General features: G+C 37.2%; 1 protein-coding gene across 3 annotated transcripts in view; it reads right to left on the bottom strand.

The window, feature by feature from the left end:
* LOC148848229 (structural maintenance of chromosomes protein 6B-like) overlaps positions 1 to 15,382 on the bottom strand; it is a 118,792-nt gene that overhangs the window by 41,896 nt on the left and 61,514 nt on the right. For all 3 annotated transcript variants that reach the window (XM_088952398.1, XM_088952397.1, XM_088952399.1), the window contains 4 exons: positions 10,680 to 10,849; positions 10,488 to 10,590; positions 3,982 to 4,094; positions 1,457 to 1,661 (listed from right to left, as the gene is read on the bottom strand). In XM_088952398.1, coding sequence (XP_088808524.1) covers positions 1,457 to 1,661; positions 3,982 to 4,094; positions 10,488 to 10,590; positions 10,680 to 10,849 — 591 coding nt within the window. The remainder of the gene's footprint in view (positions 1 to 1,456; positions 1,662 to 3,981; positions 4,095 to 10,487; positions 10,591 to 10,679; positions 10,850 to 15,382) is intronic.

Genomic DNA, 15,382 nt, shown 5'->3' with positions numbered 1-15,382 from the left:
GTTCGGGTTAGGCTTTGCCTTTACATTAACAGAAAATGTTGAGGCCCGAGCCCGACGATTGGGCCTAGGTCTTGAGCCCGAACAGAGCCCGAGCCTGACTAGAAATTTGGAAAAAAAGATTTTTCCTTTTTAATTCAATTAAAAGTTGTTTTATTTATACTAAAAGACCTCAAAACCTTAAAAAAAATGAAAAGTCTCATTATTACTTGAAAAAAGAGAAGAAAAATATATTATATATATGCTTTTTTATTATATAAAATATATTTTATTAATATAATATATTATCAAGTCGGGCTCAGGCTTGGGTCGAGCTATTTTGAGAAAGCCCGAGCCCGGCCCGAAAAAAAAAGTCGGGCCCGATATTTTAGGCTTGAGCCCGAGCCCACAAACCTGAAATCTTGTCCAAGCCTGACTTAGATCGGGCCAGCCCGTCGGGCTACCTAGCTCATGAATAGGTCTAAGTGCAAAGAGAACATAGAGTTTTCAGATCAGAAACACTTAAAAAGATTTGCAGTAATTCAACATATATTTATATAATCATTTTGGGAGAGTTGCATCGGGCACAAGAAATGAAAAACCCTAAGACAACGTTAGTCTAATAAAATTGAATATATGGCAAGAACACAGCAATACAATGACTGTAAAATTTGAAAAACCCTTGTCAAAGGATTCGTACAATTCTAGCATATTCACTAAGATCAAACCAATAGACCACCCTAGACAAAACCCAACTCCACTTGCCTAATCATATTACATGTTTGAAATATATATATATAATTCATTTGAAAAGAAATCCATATAGCATACCTATAGTTTCTATCCTCAAATATAGTATGACTCACTTTGTCACCTAAACTTTTAATATAGTGCAAGAAAAGTTGATACCAAAGAATGGAATAGAATGCCTAATGAATAGGTATTATAGCATCTTTGAACCTGTTAATGCATCCTTTCTTTTGAATAAAGCAAATATGCAGGTAGAAGAGCAGCGACCAAACCAAGAACTAGAATGTTGTGCAATCAAGAAAGAACATCTGCACAAAGTAAATTAACCAGAGGTGTGGGTGGTGGCATGGGAAAATCAAAAGTGGCTAAACCAAGGACAGAAATAGAAATAAGCACATCTATAAGCCTAGGCTTAGCACAATATCTGACAAGATGGAAAGTTGACTAGGATTGTTTATGATGTGAATAGGAGACCAGCTGCTGTGTCACTGAGAGAGTGATATGATGCAGATAGAATGCTCTAACTTCTACAAGAGAGACAAAGGTTGAAATAGGTATTGGTTGAAGCAGACTATGAACTCAGAGTTTAAGAAAAGATAATGGTGCTTGAAGAAAAGAATGAGAAAACAGGAGAAATATAGCCAGCTGCCAACCCCAGTTGGGATAATGTTTTGTTGAGTTGAGCTTGAGCGTATAAGAGCAGTAGGGCAATAGCAGCAAGAGTTATTACCTTTATGCTTTTTATTTTCTCTTCAAGATTCCAGAGACTTTGCTCTGCATTTCGTTTCTTCCCCCTGCTTTCTTGGGCTTGTTCTTGTGCCTTTAATGAATCTTTCTCCAAATCTTTAATTTGATCATCAAAAGAACTGCTAAGTCGTCCACTTCTAATTTTCTTGTTAGGAGGGAGAATTGTCTGGACAGAACCACGAGAAAACCTAACAAGGCATTGGAACCAATTACTTCTTGAGATATATTGTACCCAACCATCTAGAGAAGTTTGCAATAAGAGGATAAAAAACTACAACATATTCAAAAGACAAAAACTAGATTGTGTGTGTTAATATAGGACTAACTTTACAATTATTAAGAACTTTATTGCACAAAAGGAAATAAAAATACAGCTTAAAAAGGAACTAGTGTCACCATAATGATGATGATGAAGATGCAAGAGTAATGAAGATGATAACATATATAGGTGAGAAAGGTAACAAGACCTCTAAATGAAAGAAAGGGAACTTCTAATATAATTTCCAGCAGTGGCAAATTTTCAGTCTTTGTTAGCTAGCCTAAGTTCCTAAATGGTTGAGCTTTTGGGAAGAAACCCAAATAGTGTGAATATTCAGTTTAACCACAAGCTCAAAGGGTATCACTCCTTAGTTGTCCCATAATTCCCCAACCTTGTCAAAAAGATTCGCAAGATAATATAGGTGAGTCCAATCAATACGGTATCAATCCATGTATGACATAATAAGGTCATAGTAGACTTATAGGACCTTAAGCACGTAGAGGAGTGTAGTAACAACTTATAATGTAGAAACTTGTATTTGTTCATCTTCCTTGATTTCAGACATCACACTAAGAGCCTGTTCGTTATCATTGAAATCTTATATCTGAAGTGATTCTGTACAAAATCTCAAGACTTCAAAGTGTTCAGTTGCCAAAAGGCTGAACGTTCTAGAGTTGTACGAACAGGCCCATCATTCAATTAAATGGCAAAGTCAATTCTTGTTTTGCCCTTGGTTATTGTAGAAAAGTGTTGTCACAATATTTTGGGCTTTTTGGGCCTGTTATTACTGTTACTTTATGTTTCTGTTTGTCCTTCCTTATTAATGGGCTTGGGCCTTGTTATTTTATCTTTGTCTTATAGATTTAAGTTGTCACATGTTAGTCACATGACCACTTAAGTTACAACAGCCCTATTAGGGGCACTGACGTAATTTGCTTCACATTCGTCCTTGAACATAAAAGTAAGTAGGAGACTAACAGTCCCAAACGATCTCTTCTACTAACAGAAGTTTGTGGTCATGTGACCAACTGTTTCTTCTGAAAACTCACAAAAAGTCTGGTCAACAACTGTTGTCACAACCATACCCATATTCCACACAGGTACATACCCAATTCAGGTGACCCATGTGGAGTACGGATCCGAATAACAACAAAAACAATAACAAATTTTAGATATGGCAAATAGAAAATGAAATTATTATAAAACTATAATAAAAATGTTAATTACATAATAAAATCAGAAACCATGTCTTTTTTTATTTTTTAAATTATTTTATAAATTTTTTATTCATATATTATTTATTTTAATAATTAATTATTAAATTAGTTATTTTCATAAGTAACAATCATATTAATAGTTAAAGTAATTATTTTGTAATAATTAAAATAAATATTATAATCATTAATTGTTACATAATTAATTTCATTAATAAGTAACTATTAAAGTAATTTAATATTTAATTTATAAACATAATTAATTAAGCTTTTAATATATATAGTTACTAATTTTTAATTAGTAAAATATTTACTTTCGATATTAATTATTTAATTATTCAAAAGGCACTAAACTATCACTAATGATTACTAATTAAATAAACAACTTTTAACTAATAAAATAGTTATTTTAATTATTCGATATTAAATAATTACTTTAATTGTTATTATAATTGAATTAATTATTTATTTTATTTATGATAATAATTATTTACTATTTTTTTTCATTTACTTATTTTTATAATTTTTTATTCATTTTATAATGTTAATTATTTTTTAGTTTAAACATTATACTATTCTTTTTAATTATCTATACATTTTTTTATCACTTTCACTATTTATTAATCATTTAATTAATTGTTAATTAATTTAATAAATAGTTATTCAAACCCACTCCTCCCCAAGGTTAAAATCATCAATTTTCATTTTTCAAAACTAAGCATTTAGATTTCAAAACAACATTCTCTGCATTCAGATATCAGCACCAAGAAAATTTCACTAACTCCCATGCATCTCTTAAAATAATTATTACAGTTTCATATGTCAAACTTCCGTAGAAAAGAATAGGCCCTAAGAATTGTAATTACTTTGGTCAATATGATTATACTGTTAAATTGACATAAATTGATTAATATGAATTTACACATATTTGCTCTGATGCAACACAAACTATGAAGATCTAAAATAGAAATAGTCAAAAATTAAATAGCAGAATACGCATAGATAAAAGAAATAAAATTCAATTTCCAATCTTACATTCTATATCCCTCTATTGTGTAAACATCCTTAAGGTTAGGAATCCTTTGGTCAAATGCAACAGTTTTTCCCACTTCGTAATCTTTCACAAGTACTTGCCTCTCAGCATTACCCTAGAAACAAAGCAATGGTATTAGATATAGTTGAAAGGATTTTTCCAATCAAAGATATTTAAAAAATGTTCACGAAAGATCTACCTATCTAGATCATGTTTAATAAAGAAGAAGAAAGAAGAAAGAAAATGTTATAACCAAAAAAATGAGCATTCACTGATAATATATAAAACTAAATTATTATCTTAAGAGAGGTAAGATGCAATGTATGAGAAGATTATCATGAGAAATTATTTATGCAACATAACTGAAAAAGTTATTTTGAGAACTGTAAGGTGCTTTCATTAAAAAGATCCACTACAAAAGGAAAAAAGAAAAACCCTGTCACAGAGGATATACAAAACACCATCTCATCCTGATACAGCCTTAATCCCCCCAAACAAAAACAAAAAACTATCCATTCCTTACAAACAGAAAATTGAAGTCAAAAAATACACTTGGATGTCTGCCTTTAAACATTGGGTGTATTGCCAGCCACGAATGGATCATCCCCAGATTTTTTCTCAGTACATCTTCTTTTGAGTTCTGAGTTCCTTCAAATATTCTGTCAGTTCTTTGACTCCACACCACCCACATAACAGCAGTGGGGATGATACTCCATGCCATCTTTCCAGCCTTACTAAGATGCCATCAAGCTTCTATGAGCCCCTTTACATCTGCTGGAAAGCACAGCTTAGCCTCAAATAAATCCACCACTCACAACCAAACCCAGTGTGTAAAATCACAGTGTAACAGTAAATGACTTGAGGATTCCACATTCCCACTACATAGGGGACAAGCCAAGTCAGCCACTTCTACCCCTCTTTTGGCCAAGCTCTCCATGGTTAGGATCTTGTCCAGTACTGCTGACCAAACAAAAAAATGCTATCATTGAAGGAACAGCTATAATCATCTTTTTTGACTTGGAAAAGAGATGTCTTCCTCCTCTGAAACAACTTTAAAGAAAGAGTTCACAGAGAATACCCCTGATTTCTCAAAGCTCCAGTCTTTTATCTTCCCCTATTCCGGGTATGATTGAGTCATACAGCAGCTGGAGTAATCTGATTAGGGATGCCACCTCCCAATAATTTAAATTTCTCCTGAACTGGGGGTTCCAAGTGCATTGCCCATTCTGTCTTTCCAAGCAGTCAGCAACTGTTGCATTTTTGTTTGTGGAAATTTCGAACAGATCTGGAAAAGCAATCATTAGGGGGCCTTCTTTACACCAGTCATCCTTCCAAAATTGGACCCTTCTACCATTTCCCACTTTGTATTTAATACCCTTAAGAAACTGGGGCTGATCTAATCCCTAGGCCACCATTTGCCTTGGAACAGCAAATTTTCTTCCAATTCACCAGGTGGCATTTTGATTCCTCCCTCCAACCCCTCCACAAAAAGTCCCTCATCTTTTTTTTCCTAAATCTGCAGCCCATTTAGCTGGAATAGGGAATAAAGATAAGTAAAAGACAGGGAGGGAGGCCAACAAACTTTTAATTAAGGTTACTTTGCCACCTTTTGATAAATATTCTGTCTTCCAAGAGGCTAGTCTCCTGTCCACCTTCTCCTGAATCGGTTCCCATATAGATTTGGATTTACAACTTTCTCCCAAAGGTATGCCCCAGTATTTACCAGGAAGCTTGCCAACCTTGCATCCCCAATCATCTGCCCATTCTTCCATATTTAACACCTCCCCCACAGCCATTACTTCACTTCTCAAGATGTTTACATGTAATCCTGACACCACCTCAAACCATCTCAAAATAGCCTTCACATTCCAGAGCTGCTCCCAGGAAGCATCACAGAAAAATAAGGTGTCATCTGCAAATTGAAGGAGAGCTATCTCCACCTCCCCACTGCCTACTTTAAAACCTTCCAATAGACCTCCCAACCGGGCTCTTTCTACCATTTTGAGCAAGGCTTCCGTCACACAGATGAACAAAAGGGGAGAGAGAGGGTCCGATTGTCTCAGACCCCTAGAACTCCTAAACATTCCACACACACTGCCGTTTAACAAAACTGAGAAAGATGGAGAAGATATGGATACTTTTATCCAATTTCTCCACCTTTTCCCGAAATTAAACCTTTTCAGCATATAGCCTAGAAAGTTCAAGTTCATCTGATCATAAGCCTTCTCCATATCCACATTGCACAGCAGACCCACTCTTTCACTTTTCCTTCTTGAATCTATTAACTCATTTGCAATCAGAACCCCATCCACTAGCAGCCAGTCCCCTATAAATGCCCCTTGAGATTCTGCAATCAGATTTAACATCACCTTAGCCATTCTATTAGCTAATACTTCAGCTAACATCTTGTACATGCTACTAATTAGGCTAATTGGTCTCAAATCAGCCAACTTCACTGCCCCCTTCTTTTTTGGGACTAAGGTGATGAAAGTGCGGTTTAGGCTTCTTTCTAAAGTATCCCCTTCATGAAATTCTTTTAAAACATTCATCACATCCATCTTCACAATTTCCCAACATTTCTTGCAAAACAACATTGTAAACCCATCCGGACCCGGTGCCTTATCACCCTCAAACCCTTTTACCACTTCCCACACTTCTTCCTCTGTAAATGGCTTCTCCAGATCACTAGATTGCTCGGTTGAAAGGGATTCAAACTGTAAACCTTCTAACAGAGGTCTACGCTTCCAATTTTCTTTGTACAGGCTTTGGTAGAACTTTACCATGTGGGATTTAATCTGCCTTTCCTCCTCTATATCCACTCCCTGCACTTCTAGTTTTTTTTTTTTTTTTTTTGTTCTCTCTCCTTCTTGCACAAGCCATTTTGTGGAGGAACTTTGTGTTACTGTCCCCCTCTCAAAGCCATAAACATCTTGATCTCTGCCTCCACTTAATTTTCTCTTTATAGGCTAGCTTGTCATACTCCCTTCTTTCCATGTCCCGTCTTACTCTTTCCTCTTTGCGAATATTTCCATTTTCCTCTTTCCTATCAATTTCAGCAATTACCTCCAGAAAATTCTTCTTTTTATGCTCACTTTCTTGGAAAATCTCTCTGCTCCACTTTGTAATCTTCTGTTTTAACACCTTTAATTTTTTGCTGAAAATGTGACTTGTCGTGCCTTCAAAGTAAAACCCAGCCCATCACTCAGCTATCAAATCCAGAAAACCTGGTTCCTCAAACCATGAATGCTCAAATCTGAAAGATAAGTGACCTCCCCTTATACCACCACAGTCAAACGTTACTGGGGCATGATCTGAAACAGGTCTTGGAAGGGCTTCCAAGGTCAGATTTGGGAATAAATTCTCCCACTTTGTTGATACAACAAACCTGTCTAATTTGACCAAAGTTGCTTCCTCTTGGTTGTTTGTCCATGTATATTCCCCCCACCCCCCAACAAAGGTAAGTCTATCAACTCCCATCTCCTCATGAATTCTACAAAACCCCTCATTCCCCTCCTATTCTCCCTTCGACCCTTCTTCTCATAAGAAAACCTGATTGAATTAAAATCCCCACCTATAATCCAAGGATGACTACATTTTCCCCTAATCTCGTCCAATTCTTCCCAGAACAAACGTCTCAAACCCTCCTCATTTGGACCATAAACCACAGTCAAGACCCATTCCCAATCTCTTTCTCGTGACTAGAGAAGTAAAGAGATCGAGAACTACCCTAGAATTTTATCCTTCATTGATACCAACTTAGTGTCCCACACCACCAAGACCCCCCCCATTCGTTCCCCCCACAAGCTTCTAACCACTGCCTGATTCATTTTTTCCATCTTCGTTTCCTGCAAACACAGAATATCTGGATTCCATTTCTTTAAATAAGCATTTGCAACCACCCTCCTACGGCGTGAATTCAACCCCCTTATATTGCACGACACTAACTTGAGCAACTCCATTTGTACACTAAAGCCTATAGTTTCTATTTACAATTAACCCTCTCCACACCCTTCCACTTTTTCACCACCCCTTTCCCAATTTCTGCCCTCTACTCGCACTTCCAATCTAAGTTCTTTCTCCATTCTTCTCCATCTTTTTCCTTTCTCTTCTAAAACTTTCTTTCAATTTCTTCCAGGAACTTGTTTGTCACTCCTTCCAGTACCTTCATCAACACCCCTAGAAAATCTCCTATGCCTAGGAGCTTTGAAAAAGCCCCAACTTGAGACTTCCACTCCCTCTTCTAACGTCGGTTAAAGATCCCTTTGCTCGTTGTCTATCCATTCCACCCTCTCCTCCGCCATTACCACTGCAAGCGGTTGCACCTCTTCTTCATCAACCATAGCGTTATTCTCTGCTACTGTGACTAAATCTCCCCCTCTATCAGTAACTTCTTTTCCTGTGCCCCTTGTTTCATCCTGCACTCTATCGTCCCCTCTTTCTTCTTCTCCTTCCCCCGCCAACATCTCCTCTAAACTCTCCTGGCTGAGACTACTTTGTGCCATAGCTCCCCTATCTTCTTCTCTTCTATTTTCCCTCCAGTCCTCCCTCATTTCCTTTTCTTAGACACCAGTCAAACCAGACCGAGCCGTTGACTAGTTCTCCCACAGTTGGCCCCCTTCTTGGTCCCCCACGATACCTCCTCACCAGAGTTCGTAGATGGGTTCAGTCTCCTATCAGCGTTTTCCCACTACTACTCGAAAAATCAAGTGGGGACAAGAAAGACCTAGATCGCCTTCTTCCATCGTGTCTACTCGATCTACTACTCCCTCTTCGATGGCCTAGATCATCCCATCTGCCTTCTAGCATCTAACAGCATCCCTCCACTACTTTTTCACACAACCTTTCAAAATTTGAATCTTCTAGAGGGTTAAAACAAACCCCCTGACCATCCTCTGACAATTTGCCGTCCACTCCCTCTGGCTAAATACCCCTATAAGCTTTACCTCCCATCCGATCGGTGGCACTGCTTACAATGTCTACAGAATCCACCACGCGTCCCACAACCATAGCTGTCCTTGTCCCCTTCGTCCCCTTTGTCCCCCTAGCCTCTCCTTCTCCGGCGTCGGTGGGTCTATCCCCTTCGTCTCCGTAGGTTGTCTTCCCATTCATCTTTTCCCTTATTTCTTCTTTGATATTAGACCCTAAGAGAAATGAATTTATCCAGAGCCTCTCCGATAACACCGCTTGCCTTGCTTCTTCCATTTTCTTACATCTTTCTTGTGGTACCTCCGACCACAATGTTTCTGCCAGCATTTCATTTCCTTCCACAACATTTGTTGTTGTCGACGAATACCCCTTCCATTTTACCATAATCCTCACCCATTATGCCTTTTCTTTCACCTCTTGTGAGTTATCCTTCTCCACAAACCCTCTGCATAAATCACCTATCCAAATAACAACTGTCTCACTCCAAAGTTGCAACAGGAGCCCAAAGATCTTCACCCAGTATTTGTTGCCCTCTTTAAGAGGTTTACCCAATCCCCCAGAAAACTCTTCCCAAGGAACCAAGTGCATCAAGGAACTTCCAATATTCCTTGCACCTGTATTCCAGACCGTCATCGCCTCCTCCTCTGAAGGCAAGATGAAAAGGTAGCTTTGTCCCTATAGTTTGCTAACCCACACCCCGAAGGGTACATTCCATTTTCTTACCGCCCACTGTTGCAGCTTTGAGATTGAGTACGAGGTCTCCACCGAGCCAACCAAGCAAGATTTTAGAAACTTCCTTCTCTTCTCCTCCCCTGAACCACCGACTTCTGCGAAGAAATTTTTTCTCCCCACTTTAATCTTGGCTTCTCACTCCTTTGTCCAATCCAAACCCTTTTGCTTTCTTTGTGAAGGACTCCCCTCTCTGAATTTCCCCTCCATTGTACCTCTTAACGTTTAGTCCCTCTGCTCTTCTTGTTCTCTAGGGAAAAGGCCTCTGGTAGTAATTGGGACGACCTCCACTCTCTCTCAAGTGGAAGCTATTTCGAGCAGATCTATTCCCTAACATCTCTGGCCACCTCCAAACAACCCAGAGCATCTCTGATCATCTCCAACCATGCTGAATTTCAATTATCTGAGATGAAGAAGTATACTTCTGAGCCTCAGCATCATCATAGAATATCTCCAGAGGAGATTGTAACTCATGCCTCAAAGACATCTGTTTCTCTCCAACTAAGAAAACCAGATGCCAAGTTCTTCATACAACCCCTAAAATCATATTCTAGATAGTTTTGATTCCTCTGAAATAATCCCTTAAAGCACCGAAAGCCTTTTCTCTCCTACTTCACACTCAATAGCCTCCACCCTCCGATGGTTGGAGAATTAAATCGAACAGCCGCAAGGGAAGCTTGTTTCTCAAAAGCCATGGATGGAAGAGCAGACAAGTGAAGTGACATTGGATTTTAATCTTACCTATACATACACAAATTGAAATGAATCAATCACAGATTGAAATGAGAAGTAACAAGGTAAACAAGGTAAAAAGTAAGAAAAGCAAGAAATAAATAGTTATGCTAAAGTTTACCATATCCACTAGAACGTTCATTACAGTAGGATTATCAGAATGTAAAACGGAAAGAGTAGTTGGGTGCTTTGTCTGGGGAAGCATGTGACTAGGAATGTTTAACCTACAAAAGAAGTTAATGATGGCTTAATAATAAGTTTGATAATGAAAACTAGATTATATTAAGTCTAAGTAACAACACCCTATCATTACCTTGGTCTAGCAAAATCATATATGATAATTTGAAGGTGGTTGTAATTCGCCTCCCTTGCACATTCTCTCAAAAGAAGATTATCTCTATGATCTGTGACAATAAAAGCATTTAGCAGCTTCCCTATGGCATTTTCAACAGCTCGAGCCCACATATCACCATTAGCCAATGTCTGCATTTGCATAACCACAAGGACAATGCAGAATAGTTAGTTGCAAGAAACTAATGATCTATATATGTAATTTCAGAAAAGAAAGTGTTTTTATTTCTTTCTCATTTCTATTGTGAAGTGCAAGAGGAAACAAAACAGAACAAAGAGATAATGGTAAGATACCAACTAGTTATCCAAGAATAGTTGTAGGCAACTCCGCAATTTTTTTGATAACTCTTGTTTCTTCCCTTTTGCTAGGAAAAGGTTCTTGTGCTTTTAACTCTTTTTGCTTCTACCACAGTTTTTTTCAAAAAACAAAGTATTCTGATATGGAAATGACACTACTAGAAGTTGGGATAAGGCTTAGGTGATGATAATCATGATGAAAAAGTATCATGAGAGCTTCAGGCACACCCTACTAGAAGGGCTACACAATTCTTTGATATAGGGAATCACCATACCCACTGACTCCCCAATGAGCTTAAACAAGTCTTCATAGGGAAATATGGCTCTGGAAGAGTAAATTCATTGGTCAATGAGCCAAATGCAACAGCTATCCACCTCGAAAGGCAGGGCATAAGATAGTCTAGAACATCAAAACACTTGACTAACCCTATGTGGATTTTCTGGTCTAACAAAATTGATTTATTTAGATGTATCAAAGGAAGAGAGAAAGACCAGTATATCCCTGGTCATGTAACCTCCATAACCAAGCCCAAGGAATACAATAAGAAGACAAATGAGAAAAGACTCCAACTTAAACCCAAATACTGTTAAAACCAGAAAACATACAAACCATACAATACCCCCCAACCAAAGCTGATTACATAGCTTGCATAGGTTTAACTCAAGCTTGAGCCGAGAGCCTCATGTAAGAATGCCTGCTAGCATCCTATGATCTGTCTTGATGTATGAAAGACACACTTCCCCAAACAGCTCTCTCCCCCCATATAAAATGGCAATCAACCTCCATGTGCTTTATCCTATTATGTTGCACTGGATTATGAGCTATGTTAATTGTTGCTTCATTACCATAATATGATATCAGTGGTTCATTGATCCCAATACCTAACTCTTTAGGTAGTGTTTGGTTTGAGAGAAGATTTTGGTGGCATGGGAAAGGCTGGGATGGGATGGGATAAGAAAGGGAAAATAGGTGAAAATATTTACATTCCATTGTTTGGTTGCGAAAAGGAAAATAGTCTGAAAATGAACTCCAATAACAATTATTAATTAATTAAGCAATTGGTAATATTTTTATTATTTTGTATTTTATTATTAATTAATTTTATAACTAATTAGTTTATTCATTATTAATTAAGAATTAGTATTTTAAAATGTTAATATTTTATTTTATTAATATTTATAATGAATTATATAATAACTTCTATTTTTTTATGAATGAATGGTATTTTTATTAAATGGAGAAAGAAATAGTACAATCACCCTAAGAGGAGACATGAGATGTTACCTCCCCTTAAGGATGATTCCAATCCCAAACTCTTCTCAGATTACAGTTTACAAAGTAGCCCAAAACAGTGAAACCCTTGAAGCCCCTTGTTTAGCTAGAGAATCTGCCATGGCATTGGTCGATCTGCTAACCCACTAAAATCTAGCTAACATGGTCCTTGTAAGCCATTTAACACTTCTGAGGATATCCCTAAAGCCCCAAATGATAACTTTTATTTATTATTATTAATTATTTTTAAATATGTAACATTTTCATTAATTATTTATTATATTTATTTATTAAGTAAATTAATAAAATTTTATTTAATTATTCATTAGTTACTTAATTTAATTATTACTATTTTGGTGTTGATTATTAAATGACTATTATTTAATAAATAATATTTTTAATTATTTATTACTTTATTATCAAATATTAATTATGTATTACCTAACAATTAATTAATATTAATAATTAGTTAATTAATCATTAACATTAATTGATATTTTAATTTTATTAGTACTTATGAATTAATTAATAATATTAATGTTTTATTATAATTAATAATTAACACTTAAATTATTTTAATTGACTAATATTTCTTTAAATTTACTTATTAATTCCTTTAATTAAATTATTCTGGTGCTACGTCATTAAATGATTAATAATTTATTAATGGGTCATGGTTCTAATATTAATTCTTGAAAATACTATAAGGGAGATGTTTTTTCCTAATAGAAAAGTCCCCCCAGCCTTTCCACTTGTTTTACACCAAAATGGTGGAATTCCACACCCCAAGAATTGAGAACTGTAATCCCACCTTTTTCCCATCACATCTTATGACATCCCACAAACCAAACATGTAAGGAAAGAATATTCAAGAATATTCCTTTTTTGCAGTTCCCATACACAGCCTAAACAGAGTGAACAAAAACCACAAAGAACCTCTAAAACCCCACATATCATGGCTTTGTACCTAGTTTCTGCACCAGAATGAGCTACAACAAACTATTTCTTACTTTTCCATGGCACTAAATTTCTACCCACAAAAGCACAGTAGCTTGAAATCAATTGTCTACCAACAAGTGATCCTGCCCAATTAGCATAGATGAAAACATCCACCATCAAGTGACTATGGTGAAAATACAAAATTCCCCTCGGTGGAATTCCTTTCAGTATGCAAGTGCATGTTCTATCCCTGCTAGGTGTGTGCTACAGGATTCATGTATATACTTGCTAACAGCATTATTTGCATATGAATCTAAATTTAATAACTTACCCACCAATCTCTAATACATGACAAGGGAGAAATTGGGGAGGAAGTTGCCCATAGAATTAGAGCAGAATGGGAAAAATTGAGGGGTGCATGAGGATCTTTATGTGACAGGCAAATACCACTTAGGCTAAAATAAAATTTCTATAAAACAGTTTTTAAGGACAGCTATGTTGTAAGGAATAAGAGTGTTGGGCAGCCAAGAAACAATGAGTCTAGAAAATGAGTGTTGCAGAACTGGGAATGCTGAAATGGATAAGTGGAAAAACTAGAAATGACAGTGATACAATCTATTAGTCTCATCAAATGAGCTTATTCAAGGGATCTCTTCCTCCTGAAATGGAGAGTTACAGGAGAAGAAAGAAGAGTGAGAAGAAACTTTGGTTTTCCTTATTCTTTCAGATCTCACATAGGGTATTTATATCCCACAACATCTGGGATCTCATGCCAGTTTGATGAACATGGAGGGGCTACATTAAGTTATGCTGACATGGCTTCCTTGTATAAACAAATTTGATTAGGGACGTGACATGAGATATCCTCTGTGGGTTGATCAACTGGGAGTCCATAGCAGCTGGGACATTGGCCTGCGCCTTATGAGCCTGAGGCTTGTCTGAGTACAGGTTTGGGTCTCTAATAATTCCATCCCCCTTAAGAGTGACCTTGTCCTCAAGGTCAAGGTCTGGGTAATGCTGTTGTAATTTAGAATCCTCCCAAGTTGCATCTTCCACGAGAAGATTTTTCTAGGCAACCAAGGCTTGATCGATGGTCTTCATACCAGCCTTGACCCGCCCAAAGTCCAATATTTGCTGAGGTTCCCAAAAGAACGTTCCCTCTTCTGAAAACTCTAGTTAAGGTGGAACCGAACATGGCAGATGAAGATGTGCATGGTTTCAGCAAACTAACATGGAATAGCAGATACAATTTGGAGGAGGATGATAAATCCAGGTGATAAGCTACTTGCCGTGTTTGCTGAAATAGGGCTGTCGAATGAGAGAAGAAGAAGAAGAAAATGAAGAAGAAAAAATGAGATGGGTGGCAGAATAATGCTCAGCCAGCCCTAATCTATTATATATAAGGACATTACATAATGTTACATAAATAGACAATAATGCCCCTATGCTTTTTGAGTAACCCTTTTGCTACCAGTCTAGCCTTGTACCTCTCAATGGACATGTCCTCCCTATGCTTCACAGTGAACACCCAGTTGCATCCAACAGTGCCTTTCCCTTCTAGTAGATCCACTAATTCTCAAATCCTTGCTTTCATTAAGGCTTTCATTTCTTCGTCCATAGCCTCTTTCCATTTTGGGTCAGATACTGCCTCAGAATACCTAGTAGGAACATGCACAAAAGATAGAGAAGACGCAAAAGAACAAAAACGAGGAGACAAATTTGAGTAAGACACAAAATCAGTTATGGGGTTTTTGATAGTACAAAAACGAGTAGACTTACGAAGGGCAATAGGAAGATCCAAGTTAGAGGAACTGATAGGATTACCTTGAGTTTCAGAGACAGGTTGATCCGAGAGCAATTCGTCGCTGTCTTGAGTTAGAGGACCCTTCTTCCTTCTGTTGTAGGTGATTCTGATATCTCTTTGCAGCCTGCCGGAGACTTCAGTAATATTTGCGACATCACTAGTAGTAGCTGGTACAATGGGAGCCTCACTAGATTCACCCGGGATACCACAACTAGGTGGATCAGGAGGAGAAGATGGAAGGCCTGAGGTCGAGAGAGGTACAAAGAATGGGGGAACAGAAGAATCCTCTTCCATCCCACTAGTCTCCCCCTGAAGAGGATTCTGGGAAAAGTGAAAATAGGATTGAGACTCA

This window comes from Nelumbo lutea, chromosome 6 (genome assembly GCF_056320005.1).
Source record: "Nelumbo lutea isolate HS-2025 chromosome 6, American lotus-T2T, whole genome shotgun sequence".
NCBI lineage: Eukaryota > Viridiplantae > Streptophyta > Magnoliopsida > Proteales > Nelumbonaceae > Nelumbo > Nelumbo lutea.
Note: the sequence above shows the minus strand (reverse complement) of the source record. Positions and strands in the feature narration are given on the sequence as shown.